Source organism: Elaeis guineensis, chromosome 4 (assembly GCF_000442705.2).
Source record: "Elaeis guineensis isolate ETL-2024a chromosome 4, EG11, whole genome shotgun sequence".
In the NCBI taxonomy this organism is placed as follows: domain Eukaryota; kingdom Viridiplantae; phylum Streptophyta; class Magnoliopsida; order Arecales; family Arecaceae; genus Elaeis; species Elaeis guineensis.
The window spans coordinates 18,958,130-18,976,696 of NC_025996.2; the positions used below are offsets into that span (position 1 = coordinate 18,958,130).

At 48.2% G+C, this 18,567-nt stretch overlaps 1 protein-coding gene across 1 annotated transcript in view; it reads left to right on the forward strand.

Moving 5' to 3' along the window:
• The first annotated feature begins 14,025 nt into the window (after window positions 1–14,025).
• Window positions 14,026–18,567, forward strand: part of LOC140857265 (uncharacterized) — a 28,186-nt gene continuing 23,644 nt past the window's right edge. The window contains exons 1-2 of the mRNA XM_073256030.1: window positions 14,026–14,325; window positions 14,497–14,596. Of these exons, the coding sequence (XP_073112131.1) occupies window positions 14,026–14,325; window positions 14,497–14,596 (400 nt within the window). The remainder of the gene's footprint in view (window positions 14,326–14,496; window positions 14,597–18,567) is intronic.

Sequence of the window (18,567 nt, forward strand, 5' to 3'; positions counted from 1 at the left end):
AAAATAGAGAACAAGAAGCAGCAACGGATTCTCTGAGAAGATTCGATTGGACTTATCTGGGTCCTCGAAGCTCTAGTTGTTTATATAGAAGGATGTCGGACAGCTGATTGTTAACTGTGAGATTGCACAATCTCGAGATTGTCGGACCGTTGGACGTGCTAAAATGGATGAGATAAGTCAGCCCTTAATTGCTCCCATAAAGTGAAGAAATCGTTGTTGGTAGCATACTAAGTGAAAAATTTGAATATCCCTTTTGAATAACTTCGAAGACCATGCCTGATCTTTTGGCCTTATTGAATGAGTGGTGTCACCTCATGATAGATGAGGGTCCTACCTATTAATTGTATATGTTATTAATAAAGAGAGATTTTAGCCTTCATGTGCTCTCCACGTAGAGATATTTATTACTTTTGGTCTCGACTCATATCAACATAGATGCTCAGGATACCTCGTATTAGCATAGAAAAGCTCATATCAGGGTCAGCTCAGCTCATATCAGGATCAGTTCAACTCATATGAAAGTACTTCTTCACAGCATATCTCTTCACAGCATAGTCATAGTCCATAGAGCTCTAAATCCGAGGCATCCATGATACCACCGTAACATACTCCCTACTTCTGAGTCTAAGAATCAGACGAAAGGAGTACTATTGATATGATGTCTCGGACCTAGGGATGTCCATTCACGTATCCCATTAAGGCGTTAATACGGACGATAGAAATAGTTGAGAAAATAATCCTAAATTTTGAGTCGATCATAGGCCATGTGGAGCCAGAGCCAATGAAGGGTCATTGATAGTTGAGTTGAGGATCTTTTTGGTTAGCCTTTGTTCATCTAGAGGTTTGGCACAGATGAAGGTGATGGATTGCTTGAAAGAAGAAGCTCGATGGATTCAGAGGAATACTTGATGGATGGCCCAGAGGAAGAAGCTCGATAGATTCAGATAGAGATCGATGGGCTTCTGGAGGTTCCATGGGTTATCCTCCGCTTCTCGTATGACTCGAGCTCTGCAGGGGTCTGGTAAGTTAGTCCTCATGAGTGGTATTATGTGCCTATGGTGATCTTATGCCTACGGTATCTAGCACTTTTCATCTTCGTACAAGAAGCAGTGAGTGCTGACGACGACTTTGTATCTATAGCATCCTGTGCTTCTCGACGACGTTCTAAGGGTCTGATTAGTTAACCTTCCGAAGATTTCTTAAGGGTCTCCCATCGCTTCTCATGCAACTCGAGCTCTGTAGGGGTCTGATAAGTTAGCTTCGCCTCGGAGTCGTCAAGATCTTCTCGAGGGTCTAGTAAGTTAGCCCTCTGGAGGTTTTCTAAGGGTCTCCCTACGCTTCTTGTGCAACTTAGATTTTACAGGAGTCTGGTAAGTTAGTCCTGCCTTAAAGTCGTCGAGGTCTTCTCGAGAGTCTGATAAGTTAGTCCTCTGGAGGTTCTCTAAGGGTCTCCCTTCGCTTCTCGTGCGACTCGGACCCTACAGAGCTTTGATAAGTTAGCCCCACCTCAGAGTCATCGAGATCTTCCCGAGGATCTGATAAGTTAGCCCTCCAAAGATTTTCTAAGAGTCTCCCTCCACTTCTCGCACGATTCGAACATTGCAGGGGTTTAGTAAGTTAGCCCCATCTCAGAAACGTCGAGATTTTCTCGACGATCTGGTAAATTAGCCCTCCAGAAGTTCCCTAAGGATCTTCCTCCTCTTCTCGCATGACTCAGGCTCTGCAGGGGTCTGGTAAGTTAGCCCCACCTCAGAGTCGTCGAGGTCTTTTCGAGGGTCTGGTAAGTTAGTCCTCCGGAGGTTCCCTAAGGGTCTCCCTCCGCTTCTCGCATGACTCAGGGTCTGTAGGGGTCTGATAAGTTAGCCCCACCTTAGAGTCGTCGAGGTCTTCTCGAGGGTCTGATAAGTTAGCCCTTTGAAGGTTCCCTAAGGGTCTTTTTCTGCTTCTCGCATGACTCGGACTCTATAGGGGTCTGGTAAGTTAGCCTTATCTCGGAGTCACCGAGGTCTTAAGTTGTAGATCTCCACACAAAAGATGAGAAAACTTGCCAAACCAACTCTAACTGGGCCTCTTGATTTTTTAGTCAGATCATACTTTTGGAGGTAAATAGACTGTTGTTATCCATTTGAGCTAGTTTGCTTCTTCTTGGCTTGCTCAGATTTACCTTCTGATGATGTTGACCCTTTGAGGCTAGTTTGGAGGTCGTCTCATAGATCTCACCTTATCTTTGTGGCTTTAATTTGATCTCTACTTCAATTCAAATTCTTGAAGACCTGTTGTTCAAAAAGAACGACACAGAATAATAAATAAGATTAAAAAGCTTTTTATCGTGAGAGTTGTGAGCACTGTTTGGGAGCTTTTTGAGTTTTGCTTGACTCCTGTTGTTTGCCTCAATTTGAATTTATTTTTAACTTCGAATTAGCTTGATTTTTACCTTAGGTCTGCATGCTTGGACCTTAGATTAGCATATTTTACCTTGGATCTGCATGCTTTTACCTTAAATTTGAAGGATTTACCTCGGATTTGCATGCTTTTACCTCGGATTTGAAGGATTTACCTCGGATTTGCATGCTTTTACCTCGAATTTGAAGGATTTACCACAGATTTGAAGGCTTTTACCTCAGATTTGAAGATTTTTATCTCAGAGTTGAAGGCTTTTACCTCGAAGGAATCTTTTATGGCCTTGAATATTTAGGACGACAAGGCCCTCGAAGCTCGACAGGGCCCACAAGAGGAGCGATCGAAAAATTTGAACGGAGGTCGGAAGTTCGGACGGGGACCAGGAGCTCGGACGAAGGGAGCCAGAGCTCGGATGGAGGCCAGGAGCTCGGATGGAGGCTAGGAAGCACGGATCCGAGCTTGCAGATGGTCGACTAGTATGAGGGGATGAACCTGCAGGAAGAGTAGAATAGGGAAGCTCACCTCGAAATTCGATCAGAGGCTAGGAGCTTGGATGCTCGGAGAAAACTCGGAGTAGCACGAGCTCAGAGGAAGAAGCTCGGAGCAACACGAGCTCGAAGGAAGAGCACTTGCGGCCGGCTCAGTGGAGATTAGGGTGATGCTGAAGAGATCATCGGTGAAGAGGTTGTAGACGTCGCTGCTAAAGGCAGCACGCAGATAGGCCTTCGTCAGATGAGGACGAAATGGAAGAGAAGGAGGTGGAGCTTCACCATGCGGTGGTCCTTGCTATCGTTGGTGGTACCAGCCACCCTCAGAAGGCCAAGCTGGTCGACAAGCATCTCCATCTGGATTCGCTTCTTTACGCAACAGCCAAAATTTGGCTTAGAATATCAGTGTCTTCGCCAATGGGAAGGCTGCCTATGCCACCGAGGTCAAGGACATGGGGGGAAAGGGAGGACCTCAGGGTCGCTCGCAGGCGAGTTCCCCGATGCTGTTGGAGGTGAAGCACATGAGGGGGGAAGATGTCCGTCTTGGAGCCATGAATACAAATGTTGGCCCTTCCTCTATCTGTTGCTGCTTAAATCGATCGAAATCGGAAGAAGGACACCAGAGAATCTCATACGACGGTGATGGTACTGGAGTCACCTGCAAAACAAGTTCCAAACCGAAGGTTGTGGCTCCGACGAGAATCCTCCGATGCTCCAATCAGAAAAATAGAGAACAAAGAAGCAGCAACGGATTCTCTGAGAGAGATTCGATTGGACTTACCTGAATCCTTAGAGCTATAGTTGTTTATATAGAAGGATGTCGGATAACTGGATTGTTAGCTGTGAGATTGTATGATCTCGAAATTATCGGACTATGGGATATACTAAACTGGATGAGATAATTCAGCCCTTAATCGCTCCCATGAAGTGAGGAGATCGTTGCTGGTAGCATACTGAGTGGGAGATTTGAATACCTCTTTTGAATAACTTTAAAGATCGTGCCTGATCTTTTGGCCTTGTTGAATGAGTGGTGTCACCTCATGGTAGATGGTTATACTTAGATGTAGTAAGGAGCCCAAAGTTCAAAGTCTGAGTGAGAGTTATGGGCTTGAAAGATAGGGTGTCCATGGATGTGATCGCATTAATTTGGAGATAAAGTTAAAATTGAATAGATTTATATCAATTTTCAAGCCAATATTGAAATCAAATTTATTATCTATCAATACTATTTGAAACCAACTCAAGAAATTCAATTAAATTTAATTTAATTTATCAGATTTACATCTAATGGCTTGGCGTAAATGGATTGGGCTAAGCCTAAATATAAAATTTCATATCATATAAAGTTGATATACAATGAATGGGGCTAAAAAAAAAAGGAATAGGTAAAGTTTTAATATTGATTTTTTATTTTTTATAATATATATATATATATATATATATATAGAGAGAGAGAGAGAGAGAGAGAGAGTCGATTGAGTGGTTTCGTTTGAACTGGATTTTGGGAATCTTAAATTCAAGCCGAACTAACTTTTTTTTTTTTAAGTTCAAGCTCCTCTCTAACAGTAATCGGATCGGTTTTAATAAAAAAATTGGTATAAATTAAACCGAAAATATTAGCTTGGATCGAGACATGGTTTGGTCCTCTTTTTTTTTTTTTTCTTCTTTCTTTGCACATCCCTTCTGGAAGGTTGGGATCTAAACAAATTGTGTTTATATTTGAGCAAATCCCCTTACGAATGGGTAGGTGAGAAAATGACAATTTCCTTTGCAAAAGAAATATAAAAAATAATTAATATACATCACTGTCAGTGTCATTTCGCTATTTATGAAAATTTTAATGTCCACGACCAGCTCATCAAGACATACCGAAGAATGGGTCCACCGACCGCGGCCACGCCTCACCAGCAGGTGAAAGTTTAGTTGGACGAGGTCCACCACAACCACAAAGAGGCACGCACAAACACGCGATCAGAGTCGATCCACCGGGACGCGACAGAGTCCAAAATCAAAAAGGTAGCCCAAGTCCAAGGTCTCCGCGAACCAATGAAGAAGCTGCTCCATTCCCCAGCTCATACCACCACCTCCCATCCATCGTTATTCGGCGCGCTAGTTTTCTCCTCCGCATTCCCCTCACCCCACCCACCAAACGATCTGGAAATCACCCTCTGGCTTAGTATTGTTGCTTTGAGTTTGCTTCTATTGCAAGAGATTTAATCTGAATGCGAAAATAACATACCTCCAATTATTGTTGTTCAAATTCATGAATCAAAAATAAAAAATATTACAAAAAATATCAGAAGACGGATCTGCCTCACGCTACAATAGAGTTCTTCCAGACCTATATATGAGGATCTCGATGTTTATTATTAATGAAAAATCATCAGATTAACACAAATTTCTTTCCATCAAAGAATCATAATCATAATAGAACCATCTTTTATCTCAAAAAAATTTTAATTATTTATTATTATTTTAATTATCTTAAATATCTTTAACAATTAGTTACATGTAGACCCATCAAATCCTAATATTAAGATGGTACAACATCTATTCCCTCCATTTCCTTCTCTAGCGGTGGCATACTCTTTTAGCAATCGAACCGACCAGGAGGCTCTGCTTTCTTTCAAATCTCTCATGATAAATGATCCCTCCAACACCCTATCTTCATGGATCAAGAGCTATTCTGTATGCCAATGGCCCGGAGTTTTCTGCAACCACCCCAGCAGAGTCTTTGCCTTGGACTTACGAGGCCTTGGCCTGTCAGGTTCCATCGGTCCTCACATTGGCATTCTCTCCGCTCTCCCGTTTCTCTACCTACAGGACAACCATTTCGCTGCCACACTGCCAGGCCATTAGGTAACCTGATTCACTTGCGAGAGCTGAACGCAAGCTCAAACTTCTTCATTGGAGGTGCCATTCCTTCTAACATAAGTGCTCGAATCTCATCATCCTTGACTTAACTGGGAATAGCATCTCTGGTTGGATTCCAGCCGAGTTCGCACTGATTTCCAAGCTTTAAAACATGAAGCTAGGCCACAATCAACTCATAGAAAGTATCTCGTCATTCAAGAATGATGTTAGAAAATATGCTGGGGGTAACACTTTTGTTAGTGGGGGTTTAAAGCGTGAACAAAAAAGAAAGGGTTGATATGCATATTCGTGGATGCAACAGTATCCATAACCAAACCGTCAGAAAATATGAAGATCTAATAAAGCAAAAACAACCTATACAAACTATTTTTAATGAGCAATCTGAGCAAACTAAGAGTGAGTATCAAACTCGCTTAAATATATCAATTGATTGTTTGAGATATTTTTTGTGCCAATGATTGTCACTTCGTAGACATGATGAGCATGAATATTCAAATAATAGAAAATTTTTTTTGGAACTATTATAGTGACTTGCTGATCGAAATAAAAATATCAAAAGTGTTGTGTTGCAAAATATTTTAGGAAATTAATAAATGATTATCCCATTGATTCAAAAAGATATTGTGCAAAAAAAACAACGAGTGCTATTATATATTTATGACCTTGGTGATGCTTTATTTGGAATATTGGTTGATGACTCACATGATATATCACATGAAGAGCAAATGGCTTTTGTTTTGTGCTATATTGATAAAAAGGGATTGTAATGAAGTGGTTTATTGGCATTGTACATATTGTTGATACTTCTGCTTTATCTCTTAAGAAAGCAATTGATTATTTACTTTTTGAATATCCATTGAGTTCATGCAGAATCCACGGACAAGACTATGATGGAGCCAGTAATATGTAAGATGAGATCAATAGCATTAAAATTTTGATTATGAGAGAATATGTAAGGTCTAAAAACTTATCACAACTTCCATATATGTAAATAATAATGATTTCAATTCATAACAAATAACAAAAATTTATATAATTATAAAATTCAGTCATTCGATCAGTATCAATGATACTTTATCTATTCAATCTTTTCATTCATGATACCACCATAGCCGAGTAAAAGCATCATATAACTCTAAAAAGAAAGAAAGAAAGAATATAAGTTTTATAGCTCAATAAGAATCTCTACATATATCCACATTAATATAATAATATAATTTCAAAAAAAATAAGTAAATAATATGGAATGAAAGTATAACTAATGATAAATCCATCACGAATTTTATTAGTAGTTTCATATGATTTATCATTTATATCTCATTAATGGGATCTAGATCCTTGAATAATTATTTTTTGATTTTGAACTAACTATAGCAATGCTCTAGCTTGTGACTGATAAACTTAGATACTATATTTTTGTCTATGACAGGACTATCCACAATACCTTCTGTCAATGGCAAGCTATCAACAATATCATGTTCTTATCGGTGACGGACTATCCATAATACCATATTCTTATCCATGATAGGTTATTCATATTGCCATATTATTGTCCATAACAAGACTATCCATAATTTAATATGATTAATCCAAACACCTCTTTGTTAATAGTCAATTTATTAAATTTGAGTCATACAAAGTAAATACAATATAGCATTATATTTTTTGCAAGATTCCAAGCAGCTGATATCATATTTCAAACCATCCAAAAAATTCATCAATTGATACATGCATAAAATATAAAAAAAATATAATTAACCATATCAACAGTCACAATCAATCATGTTGTAGCCAATTCCCCCGTCGCCCGATCGTCGAGGTCGCGCACCTGCAAGAGAAGTCCTCACAGACCGGAGATGCCTCCGACGGGGACCCTCCGACGGTCAGGTCAGAGAGACTAGGCAATAGTGAAAAATCAGAGGCTCAGCTCGAGAGGGCTAGGAAAAGCTTGGGGAGCTGGAGGGAGCGTCAGGGCACTTACCAAGACTGTTGCCTTACTCCTTTTTATAGTAGAATGCGGCGTGGTCCCACCATCAATGGCGCAGACAACCGGAGAGTTATCAAATCACCGTGGGCTGTCAAATCATCGTGGGCTGTCAAATCACCGTGGGTTGTCAGAATTAACCCACGTCTTCGGCAGGACAATGTCCTAGGGTGGTTGCACAGCATGTCTTTGACAAGACAACAGCCATAGCGGTCGTACGGCCCTTGGGCGGGCTAGCCGACTATATGTCGGTATTCGGTTGTCGGGACATCGGGTGATGACCCGGAGACACCGTCGGCCGGTCTGGTGCCTCGCTGAAGTCGGACGTCGGCTGTCACCCCTGACAGTGAGTAGATGATTTGGGCTCCGCCGTTCGACTGGTCGGAAATAGTATGGGTCTGTCCGGCCGACACACCTTCGGTCGGATATTGTCGGCAGTCGTTGGTCGATCTGGTTGGTAGAGTCGGACGTCGGTGGGACAGGTCCGAGGGTGAGTCGACATAAAGGGGTTGGTCGGTATATCCCAACAGTTACCCCCCCACTCCTGAGTCGGATGTCGCATTGGCCAGTGTCTCCGTGCGGGCGACGGCTTCGGACGAAAGGAGTGGTTATCTATCATGTCATGCTCTGACTCTGACGTCTCATCACGTCACGCTCCGACTCTGGAGACCGTACCAATCGAACGATCCGGTGTCAGATGCCCCATTGGGAATGTGAACTACTGTCTTGTTGGGAATAGGAATCGCCGTCTCCGCCGTCTCCGCCATCTCCTTGGAAACTCGAACCGTTGTCTCCTCAGAAACACGAACCACCGTCGGTTAGTGACTCCCGAGGTGGGGTTTTTTCGCCACATGGCAGGGGGTCATTGGGCCGAACCCGTTCACACGGATGGAGGCGACGTGGCTTGATCTGGTGGCAGGTACGTCGAACCGTCGGATTGAGAAAGGGCCCAGGCACCGCCATGTGTCAGCATCCGGGAAGCCCTCGTTCGGCGTGCTTTCATCTCGACCGTTGAAGGGCCTTATATATACGCGGCCACTTGCATCCAAAATTTCACTTTTGCTGCAAATCTGCTCCTAGCGCTGAGGCTTTGTCGAGTTGTCCCCCAGTTTCAGGTAGCTGTCTTGGTGCTCTCCCTTTGAAAGTTTCTCTTGGAGTTTTGTCTGCCTTTGTCTTCTTGTTCCCTTTCCTCTTCGCTGTTTTCTTTCATTCTCCTTTCTGGGGCTAGCATTATGGCTAGAACCTCTCCACGAGGAAGTCTGTCGGGGAACCCGACCGACGACTCACGGTCGACCCCGGAGGTGGAGGTTTCTTCACTTTCGGGGGCAAACGTCGAGCGGCTCAGGAAACAATACAGTATCCCAGATCAGTTCGAGCTCTTCACCCCTGGGGCTGAGGGTCGGGTTAATAACCCGCCTCCGGGCCAGGTGGCCTTCTATGTCGAGGACCTTCGGGCATGTCTTCACTTTCCAATTTCGAAGTTCGTCCGGAACGTTCTGGATTATTACGGACTTTGTCCGGCTCAATTGGTGTCGAACTCAGTCCGACTGATAATCAGTTTTGCATTGTTGTGTCAGTTTTTGCCGACCTATCCTCGTATCTCTCTCTTTCAGGTGTTCTTCATCCTCCGACCCCACCCGAAGGCTCGAGGATGGTGGTTTTTCAATCCCCGGAAGGGTCTTTCGTTCATCACCGATCTTCCATCGTCGATTCATGGGTGGAAGAATCAATATTTCTTTGCCTCCTCTATGCTTCCTTGGGGGTTCCCTTCCCACTGAGGGGACCCTCGAACTCAGCCAAACGAGAACAGTCGGGTGGAGGATGGAGATCGGGAGGACTTTCACCGACTAAAGGATGTGTCGGTGCCGAAGCAGAGGGAGCTCATTACCGAGCAAGCTCTGTATGACGCCGGTCTAAGTTCGATTCCTCGTTTAGATACATCTCGGTCTGTCAGTCATCCTTTATCTTTTCTATCCGTCTTTGGACTTACACTGATCCTCCGTTGAAATTGTAGGGATGCCGTCGAGAGTGAGGCTGACCGACGCTGACATTCGGCAACATACGGCGAGGAAGAGACCGGCGCCCGTGGTCGGACCGTCGTGGCCTCCCAAGAGGCCTCAGATAGCGTCGCCAATAGATCTTGCGGCGATGGGGGCGCAGCCCGACGCCGAACGTGCATCGGGCTACGAGTCGATCATCGCTCTGTCGGTTCCGATGGTGCCACCTGAGGTGCCGTTTGAGGAAGGGGCGGTCGAAGGGGCAGCTGAAGGAGCATCGGCTCTCCCACCCACGGAAGAGGTTCGGGCCGAAGCACGTGAGCCCAAAGGACCTGCAATGGCTGCCGTCGTGGCCTCGGGAGGGACCCAGTCGAGCTCGAGCTTTCCATCTCTCTTCGATTTTCGGGCCTGGGCAGTCGGACGAGGGAAGGCTCCGATGGCGTCGGGTGACGACACAAGGTCAGCCAGTCGAGCCGCGTCATCCGACGTCCAGCTTCCCGAAGGAGTGTCGGCCCTGGCCAACCATGATTTGGATAGAAGGTTGTGCCAGGCAACCATTCTCCCGACCGATCGGGAGATCATGAAGAGTCGGCCGGTGTCCGACATGCTTTCTTCCTTCTTCCCGACTATAATCCAGGTGAGCTCCTTTTCCTTTCTCCTCTTCATTATTATTTTCCATCAATTCGATTTTCTGACAGCCGACCTTTCGCCTGTAGCTGATTTACAATATATTCGAGCTGAAGGTCGGGTACCGGAGGTTCGGCGATGTTCGGGCGGCCTGAAAGAAGAAGGCAGAGATCGTCGAGGCTAAGAAGGCGACGCTGGTCGACCAGTTGAAGTTGTCGGTCGACCATGAGGCTAGGCTAGAGGAGGAGATCTCCTGACTCACCAACGGCCTAGCCGCGTCGGAGGTCGAACTTCAGTCGGCGCGCGAGCAGGTTCGGTGCAAGACCCGCTCCGTTCACCGACTGAGGCGCGAGAGGGACGGCTGTGTTAGGGAACTTGAGGGCGAGCGCGAACACCTTCACGTTAGCCTGGAGAACCTGGCCAAGGCTGAGGAGAACTTGTCCTCCACCCAGACCGACGCTGGCATATTGAAGGCGGAGGTGGAGTCGGCCAGGGAGGCACTGGATCGGGCGGTGAAGGACTTCCATGGTTCGGAGGAGTACCGGGAGGATCTCCTCGAGAGCGGCTTCGCCTCCTACCGGGTGGGGTACGAAAATGCCTTAGAAACGATCCAAAGTCTGCACTCAGAGCTCGACCTGAGCGGGATCGTCCCTCCAGGGTCGGAGGACCAAGCCGCTGAGGAAGAGGCCGACCCACCGCCGACGGAACGAGTCATCGAGGATGAGGCACCTCCAACCCCCGGTCCCTCACCGACCCGAGCGGGCATGCTGGTTGCTTCCGAACTCTACCCGGTGGAGGAAGCCGACTCCGATTAATAGTCGGAGTGTCCGCTTGTTATCTTTGTACTTCTTTATTTTCTATTTAGTCTTTGATATCTGTAATCGGATCTCGTCCCAATTTTGTAACCGGGCTTTGGCTCAACTTTGACTTAGTAAAATCAAAGACTTTTCACACCTTTTTTCGTGTGTGGTTGAATGTGTTTGATCATCCGAATCATCTCTGAGTGCATAGGTCATAGCTCCGACGTATCCCACTAGGACGTTCGATAGAGTCTAGCGTGGCCGACCGAAGTGATCAGTAGCGTGCGCCCCGCCAAAGACAGAGCAAGCCCCGATCACAGGTCGGCGTCACGACTACCGTGCTGGTTGCATAGGATCCGATGGTCGATGGTCGAGTGTCATCCCGACTGCAAGTCGGGTGTCCGTCGCCTGGGCATTGGTCGGGCGCGCACATGGGGTCGGGTGTCAGCCAATCCCCGTACGTGGCTCGTCGACACGACCGTTTCGTAGAGTCTGATAGGCGAGTCGTACCCAACATATTTGGATAGGATAACGACAGCAAGTCGAATATCCGTTGTCCTGCCCTTGACTGGGCGCATACGTCGGGATGAATGATAAATGATGGCAAGCTGGATATCCTTCGACTGATTGTGACCGGATCGGTATGTCGCAAGTCGAATACTCGTTGCCCAGACCTTGGTCGGGCGGGTACGTCACGGCTGTCTTGGCATTTTGCCCTCTCTTAGTCAAAAGTTGGCAAGTTAGCCAGCCGCGTTAGTCGAAGCCCTTTGCCTTCAAAGGCAGGGGCCGCCGTAGACATTCCGCTCCTTCGATCTCCGTCGTAGAATCCAATGTATCGTCGTTGATCAGGACGTAGGTTGAGCCATAGATTCGACGATCGAGGCGTAGGTTTCCGACGAGATGCAGGGCTCAAGTCGAGTCATCGAGGCTCGTACTTCAGGCGAGAGCCGACCCTCGATGGAGGGCCAAACTTCGCAGACTTTGGAGTTTTGAAATTGTATTGTATTCCGAGCAAGAAGGGCGTATAGAGTTTACTGATAATACAATTTCAGGTTGTCAGCATTCCAAGTTCGGAGAATAGCCATCCCTTCTATGGTCTCAAGTCGGTAGGTGCCCGGCCTGCAAGTGTCGATTATCCTGTAGGGTCCTTCCCAGTTCGGGAACAGCTTCCCTTGATCCTGAGGCTTCGAGACTTCTGCCTTTCTCAAAATCAGATCTCCGGATCTGAAGGACTTTGGCTTGACTTTAGTGTTGTAGTATCGGACCACTCTCTGTCGGTAGAAAGCCATACGGAGTTGAGCCTCGTGTCAGAGTTCGGGAAGGAGATCCAAGTCAGCTCTCCGACACTCGGAGTTACCTGGCTCACAGTATTGCTCGACTCTAGTCCGATCTCTAGTGAGATCATTGCCTCCATCTCGAAGGCCAAGTTGAAAGGAGTTTCTTCGATCGGAACACGAGGTGTCATTCGGTATGCCCACAGGACCGAGTGCAACTCTTCGACCCAGAGGCCTCTGGCTGCGTTCACTCGGGTTTTCAGTCCATGCAGAATGGTCTGGTTGGTCACTTCAACTTCTCCATTGGACTGTGGATGCTTGATCGAAGTCAGCTTGTGCATGATATGAAATCTCGCACAGAACTCTCTGAAGTCATTGTTGTCAAACTGTCGCCCATTGTCGGTGATGATAGTGTGCGGCAGTTCGAACCTAAAGATGATGGATCTCCACCCACTTGGTGAAGTAGTCGATCGCGACAACTATAAACTCTCTTTGGCCAGACGTCGGAGAAAAAGGACCGAGTATGTCGATCCCCCATTGGGCGAAAGGCCACGGGGCGACAATGGCAGTTAGTTGGCTAGCGGGCCGGTGTTGCAAATTAGCATACTTCTGGTATGGCTCACACCTCCGAACTAGGTCAGCTGCATCTTTCTTCATGGTGGGCCAGTAGTAACCTTGCCGCAGGATTTTGTAGGCCAAGGATTTGCCCCCCGGGTGACTCCTGCAGATCTCTTCATGCACCTCCCTGAGTGCGTAGTCTGCATCCGCTAGTCCGAGGCACCGTAGCAAGGGAAGGGAGAATGACCTTTTGTAGAGACGTCCGTCCATCATTACGTACTGGGAGGCCGCCCATCGGAGTCGCTTGGCTTTCGTAGGGTCTTCGGAGCTGGTTCTGTCGGTCAGGTACCGGACGATCGGGTCCATCCAACTTGGCTCGATCGTCAGTTGCAGAACCTCCTCGACCTTGTCGATGCTCGGTTGCTCGAGACTCTCCACGAGTGTCCGGCTTAGAGTGCTATAGGCGGACGTCACGAACCTGAGAGTGCGTCGGCCCGAGCATTCTCCGATCTGGGAATGTGGGAGATCTCGAAATACTTGAGGTATGCCACGAGATCTCTCACCTTCTGAAAATATTTCACCATGGTCGGATCCTGTGCCTCGAATTCACCTTTGACTTGCTCCACAATCAACTGGGAGTTGGAGAAGATCGTGAGGCTATCGATCTCGAGCTCCTGCACCATTCTCAAGCCAGCGAGAAACGCTTCATACTCGGCTTGATTATTGAAAGCTTTAAAGTCAAATCGGAGGGCATACTCAATAACCACCCCCTCTGAGTTGGTGAGCAAGAACCCGGCGCCGCTCCTCTGGGCATTGGAAGCTCCATCTATGTGTAACACCCAGGTTGATCTGGGGTCACATCGGAGGTCGCAGCTGTTTTGGAGCTTCCGTCTCCCAACATTTGGTCGGCTGTCGGGCATTCCGCAATAAAGTCGGTCAGGACTTGGGCTTTCAAAGTAGGATGGAGTCGGTACTGGATGTCGAACTCGCTCAACTTCAGTGCCCATTTCGTCAGTCGTCCTGATGTGTCGGGGCGACGGAGGATCGCCCTCAAGGGCTGGTCAGTCAGGACCACGATGGCGTGTGCTTGAAAATACGGACGGAGTTGTTGCGCAGATAGGACCAGGGCAAATATCATCTTCTCCACCCTCGAGTATCGTGTTTCGACCCCGTGGAGCACCTTGCGGTGTAGTATATGGGCTGGTGGATTCGGCTCTCGTTCTTCCAGACGAGTACCGAACTAACAGCCTCTGTGGAGGTAGCCAAATAAAGATACAATGTTTCTCCGACCTCTGGCTTCACAAGAAGGGGCGGAGAGGCCAGGTACTTCTTCAAATCTTCAAAGGCTTGCCGGCACTCATTCGGCCAGGAGAAGTCCTTCGTCTGTCTCAGGATTTTGAAGAACGGGAGACACCTCTCAGCCGATCGAGAGATGAATCGACTGAGTGCGATGATCTTTTCATTGAGCTGCTGTACTTCCTTTTTGCTGTTCAGATGTCGCATGTCGATGATCGCCCTTATCTTCTTGGGGTTGGCCTCGATTCCACGTTGAGAAATGAGGAACACGAGGAACTTTCCCGAAGCTACCCCGAAGGTGCACTTGGTCAGATTTAACTTCATCCGATATTGCCGAAGAGTGTGAAAGATTTCTTCCAAGTCTTGGACATGGTCTGAAGCCTGTGTGCTCTTCGCCAGCATGTCGTCCACGTAGACCTCCATATTGCGCCCGATTTGATTCTTGAAGACTTTGTTGATGAGGCGTTAGTAGGTGGCTCCGATATTCTTCAGACCGAAGGGCATCACTCTGTAGCAATAAAGACCCTTGACGGTCACGAAGGCCGTATGCTCTTTGTCCTCGGGCGCCATCCGGATCTGGTTATATCCGACGAAGGCATCCATGAAGCTGAGCAGTCGATGTCCGGACATCACATCCATCAGTTGGTCGATCTTCGATAGTGGAAAGCTGTCCTTCGGGCAGGTCCGATTGAAGTCGGTGTAGTCGATACAAATCCTCCACTTTTCGTTGGCTTTCTTCACCATGACGACATTCGCGAGCCAATTGGGATAGGTGGTTTCTCTGATGAAGCTGGCCTCGAGCAGCTTGTCCACTTCCTCGTCGATGGCCCTCTGTCTTTCGGGGGCGAATGTCCGTTTCTTCTATCTCACCGGCTTTGCGCCAGGGGCGATGTTAAGTCGATGAGTCATCGTCTCCGGAGGTATGCCGGACATATCCGCTGCCGACCAAGCGAATACGTCGGCGTTATCCTCCAATAGTTCTATTAGCTGCCGTCGCTCCGGGTCGGTCAACTACGACCCAACCCAGATGACCTGCTCAGGGTTCCTTGTCATCGGGATGGAGACCAGCTGTTCAGCCGGCTCACCCTGCTCTTCCTCCTCCCGCTGGTCCAGCTTGTCGACCATCAGGGAGTCCTTCGACTCAGTGCTCTAAGTAGAAATTTGGAAGCACTGCCGAGCGAGTTGTTGATCCCCGCATATCTCTCCAGCTCCATTTTTAGTCAGGAACCGAACCAGTAGATGGTACATCGAGACTATCGCTCTGAAGGCATTTAGCTTGGCCTTCCAAGTATGGCGTTGTACGTCGAAGGTACTCGGATGATCGTGAATGTCATATGGATGGTGCTTTGTCGTGGTTCTGTCTCAGCTGTCACGGGAAGAGTAATTTCTCCTTCCACCGCGATGGCTTCTTCGGCAAAATTCATGAGGGGCGTAGAGACCCTGCTGAGTCGGTCGACCAACAGTCACATTCGAAAAAAGGTCGAGTAAAACAAAATATTAGTTGAGCTTCCATTATCGACAAGAATCCTTTTTACATCGTAATTCACTATTATTGTCGAGACAACAACAGTGTCATCATGGGGAGTTTGGATTCCCCGAGCATCTTCATCTGTGAAGATGATTACATTGTCCTGGCACGGCCTCTTCGTCGACTCTTCTTCCGCAGTCGTCCTCCGATCCAGTCGTCTAAAGATCATGTTGATGACCCCTACCGTAGGCTGATTATTCGCCGCCTCTTCAGTCGGTTGGGGTTGTCGGTCGTTAGGGGGCCGAGCCGGTGGATCCCTTCGGTACTTTCCGAGATAGCCTCGTCGGATGAGGTCCTCTATCTCATCCTTGAGTTGGATGCATTGTTCGGTGGTATGCCCGTGGCTTCGATGGAACCGACAGTACCTTCTCCGGTCGAGGTCTTTTGCCTTTAGAGGCGAAGGACGTCGCAGATATTTCGCTCCTTCAATCTCCATCAGGATCTGTGCACAAGGAGCAGAGAGAGGAGTGTAGGAGTCATACCTACGGTGCTCCGACTTTGGACTTCGCCGTCAGAGCGATCTCGGGCTCCGTCGTCGGGGTGAAATCCGTTTGTCGGTCGGGGGCCTGTTGGGTTCAGCTGGAGCCCGACTTTTTTTTTCGCTTCTCTTTCTGACCCGTGCTTTCTGTCTGACACTTGTCGGAGGCTCCCTCGTCCGCGCGCATGTATTTGTATGCGCATTCCAGCAATTCGGTGTACGTTCGGGGGAGGATCTTGTCCAGAGAGTATGTGAAACGAGACCCCCTTAGCCCCCTCTTCATGGCCGAGATAGCCATATCTTCGTTGAGATCCCGGACCTCGAGGGTGGATGCATTGAATCGGGCCATAAAGTGCTGTAGAGTCTCGTTTTCTCCCTGCTTGAGGGAGAAAAGACTGTCTGATGTCCGCGGTGGCTTCCGGCTGGTGCTGAAATGGGCCACGAAAAAATGTTCGAGCTGCCCGAAAGAGTGGATACTTCCCGAGCAGAGGTCGGAGTACCAGGCCCTGGCAGCTTTGCGGAGTATGGCGGGGAAGTCGATGCAAAGGAGGGCATCAATTGCCCTTTGGATTGTCATGAGAGCCTTGTAGCTCTCTAGATGGTCAATTGGATCAGTGGAGCCGTCGTAAGGCTCCACATGAGGCATCTTGAACCGACTAGGGATCGGTTCGTCGAGGATGAATCGGGAGAGAGGTTGGATGGTTCGGAAGTCGACGTCGTTCGACGACTTCTGTCCATCCATCTGGAGCTGGGCAAGCCAACAGTCGATTTCTTCGAACTTGCGCTCGTAGTCGTCTAACCGTCGGTGTTGAGAAACCCCAGGGGTCGACCCTCCCGACGAATTTGAGAGTGAAGCGGACGGAGTCCGCAGCCGCTTCTCCTTCCTCGCTCACTCTAGCTGGGAAGGAGAGGGATGCCGAGACCGGCGGGCGTCATGCTATGGCCGTCTCCCCCCTTCTCGGTGGGAGTGGTGAGATGGCTGCTCTTGAGGAGGAGATGGAGGTGGACGCGGGCGTCGGCGGCTGCTCCTGGATGGTATGGGATGCGCCATCGGTTGTTCTGTCGGCAGTCGCGGCAACTGAGTCGGTTGCTGTTGAAGATTTTTGACCATATCCGTCAGAACGGTCATTTGCCGCACGATCGTCGCGATCTGTGCCTCCATGGTCACTGTCAAATGCGGAGAGCTGGGCTCCGCCATGGAGGGTGAAGGAGAGGGCTCTTCCCGACGGGAAGAGCGCCTCACCGATCTGGTAGCTCTCGATCGCTGAGCTCTAATTTTTGTCATCTCGAGAGGTCTCTGAAGCTCTAGGGAGCTTGCTGGCTTACCTCCGTCGTGTGATCCCTACCTGGCGTGCCAAATCTGTTGCGGCCAATCCTCCGTCGCCCGATCGTCGAGATCGCGCACCTGCAAGAGAAGTCCTCACAGACCGAAGATGCCTCCGGCGGGGACCCTCCGACAGTCAAGTCAGAGAGACTAGGCAACAGTAAAAAATCAGAGGCTCAGCTCGAGAGGGCTAGGGAAAGCTTGGGGAGCTGGAGGGAGCGTCAGGGCGCTTACCAAGACTGTTGCCTTATCCCTTTTTATAGTAGAATGCGGCGTGGTCCCGCCATCAATGGCGCAGACAACCGGAGAGTTGTCAAATCATCGTGGGCTGTCAAATTACCACGGGTTGTCAGAATTAACTCACGTCTTCGGTAGGACAATGCCCCAGGGCGGTTGCACAACATGTCCTTGATAAGACAACAGTCCATAGCGGTCGTACGACCCTTGGGCGGGATGGCCAACTATACGTCGGTATTCGGTTGTCGGGACGTCGGGTGATGACTCGGAGACACCGTCGATTGGTCTGGTACCTCGTTGAAGTTGGACATCGGCTGTCACCCCCGACAGTGAGTCGGTGATGTGGACTCCGCCGCTCGGCTGGTCGGGAATAATATGGGTCTGTCCAGCCGACACACCTTCGGTCGGATATTGTCGGCAGTCGTTGGTCGGTCCGATTGGTAGAGTCGGACGTCGGTGGGACAGATCCGAAGGTGAGTCGGCATAAAGGAATCGATTGGTATATCCCAACAAATCACATAAAATCAAAATTATGCAATGCATAATCGAACATACATCCAGGTGATCGTATTCAAGGAGTTTTATGTTTATCCACAATCCAACTCAGCTATAATATTTTAATATTTTAATATTTTTGATATTTTTCTAATATGATTGATTGACTCAGTGATCTGGTTAGTGATCTTGTGATTAGATTCTCAA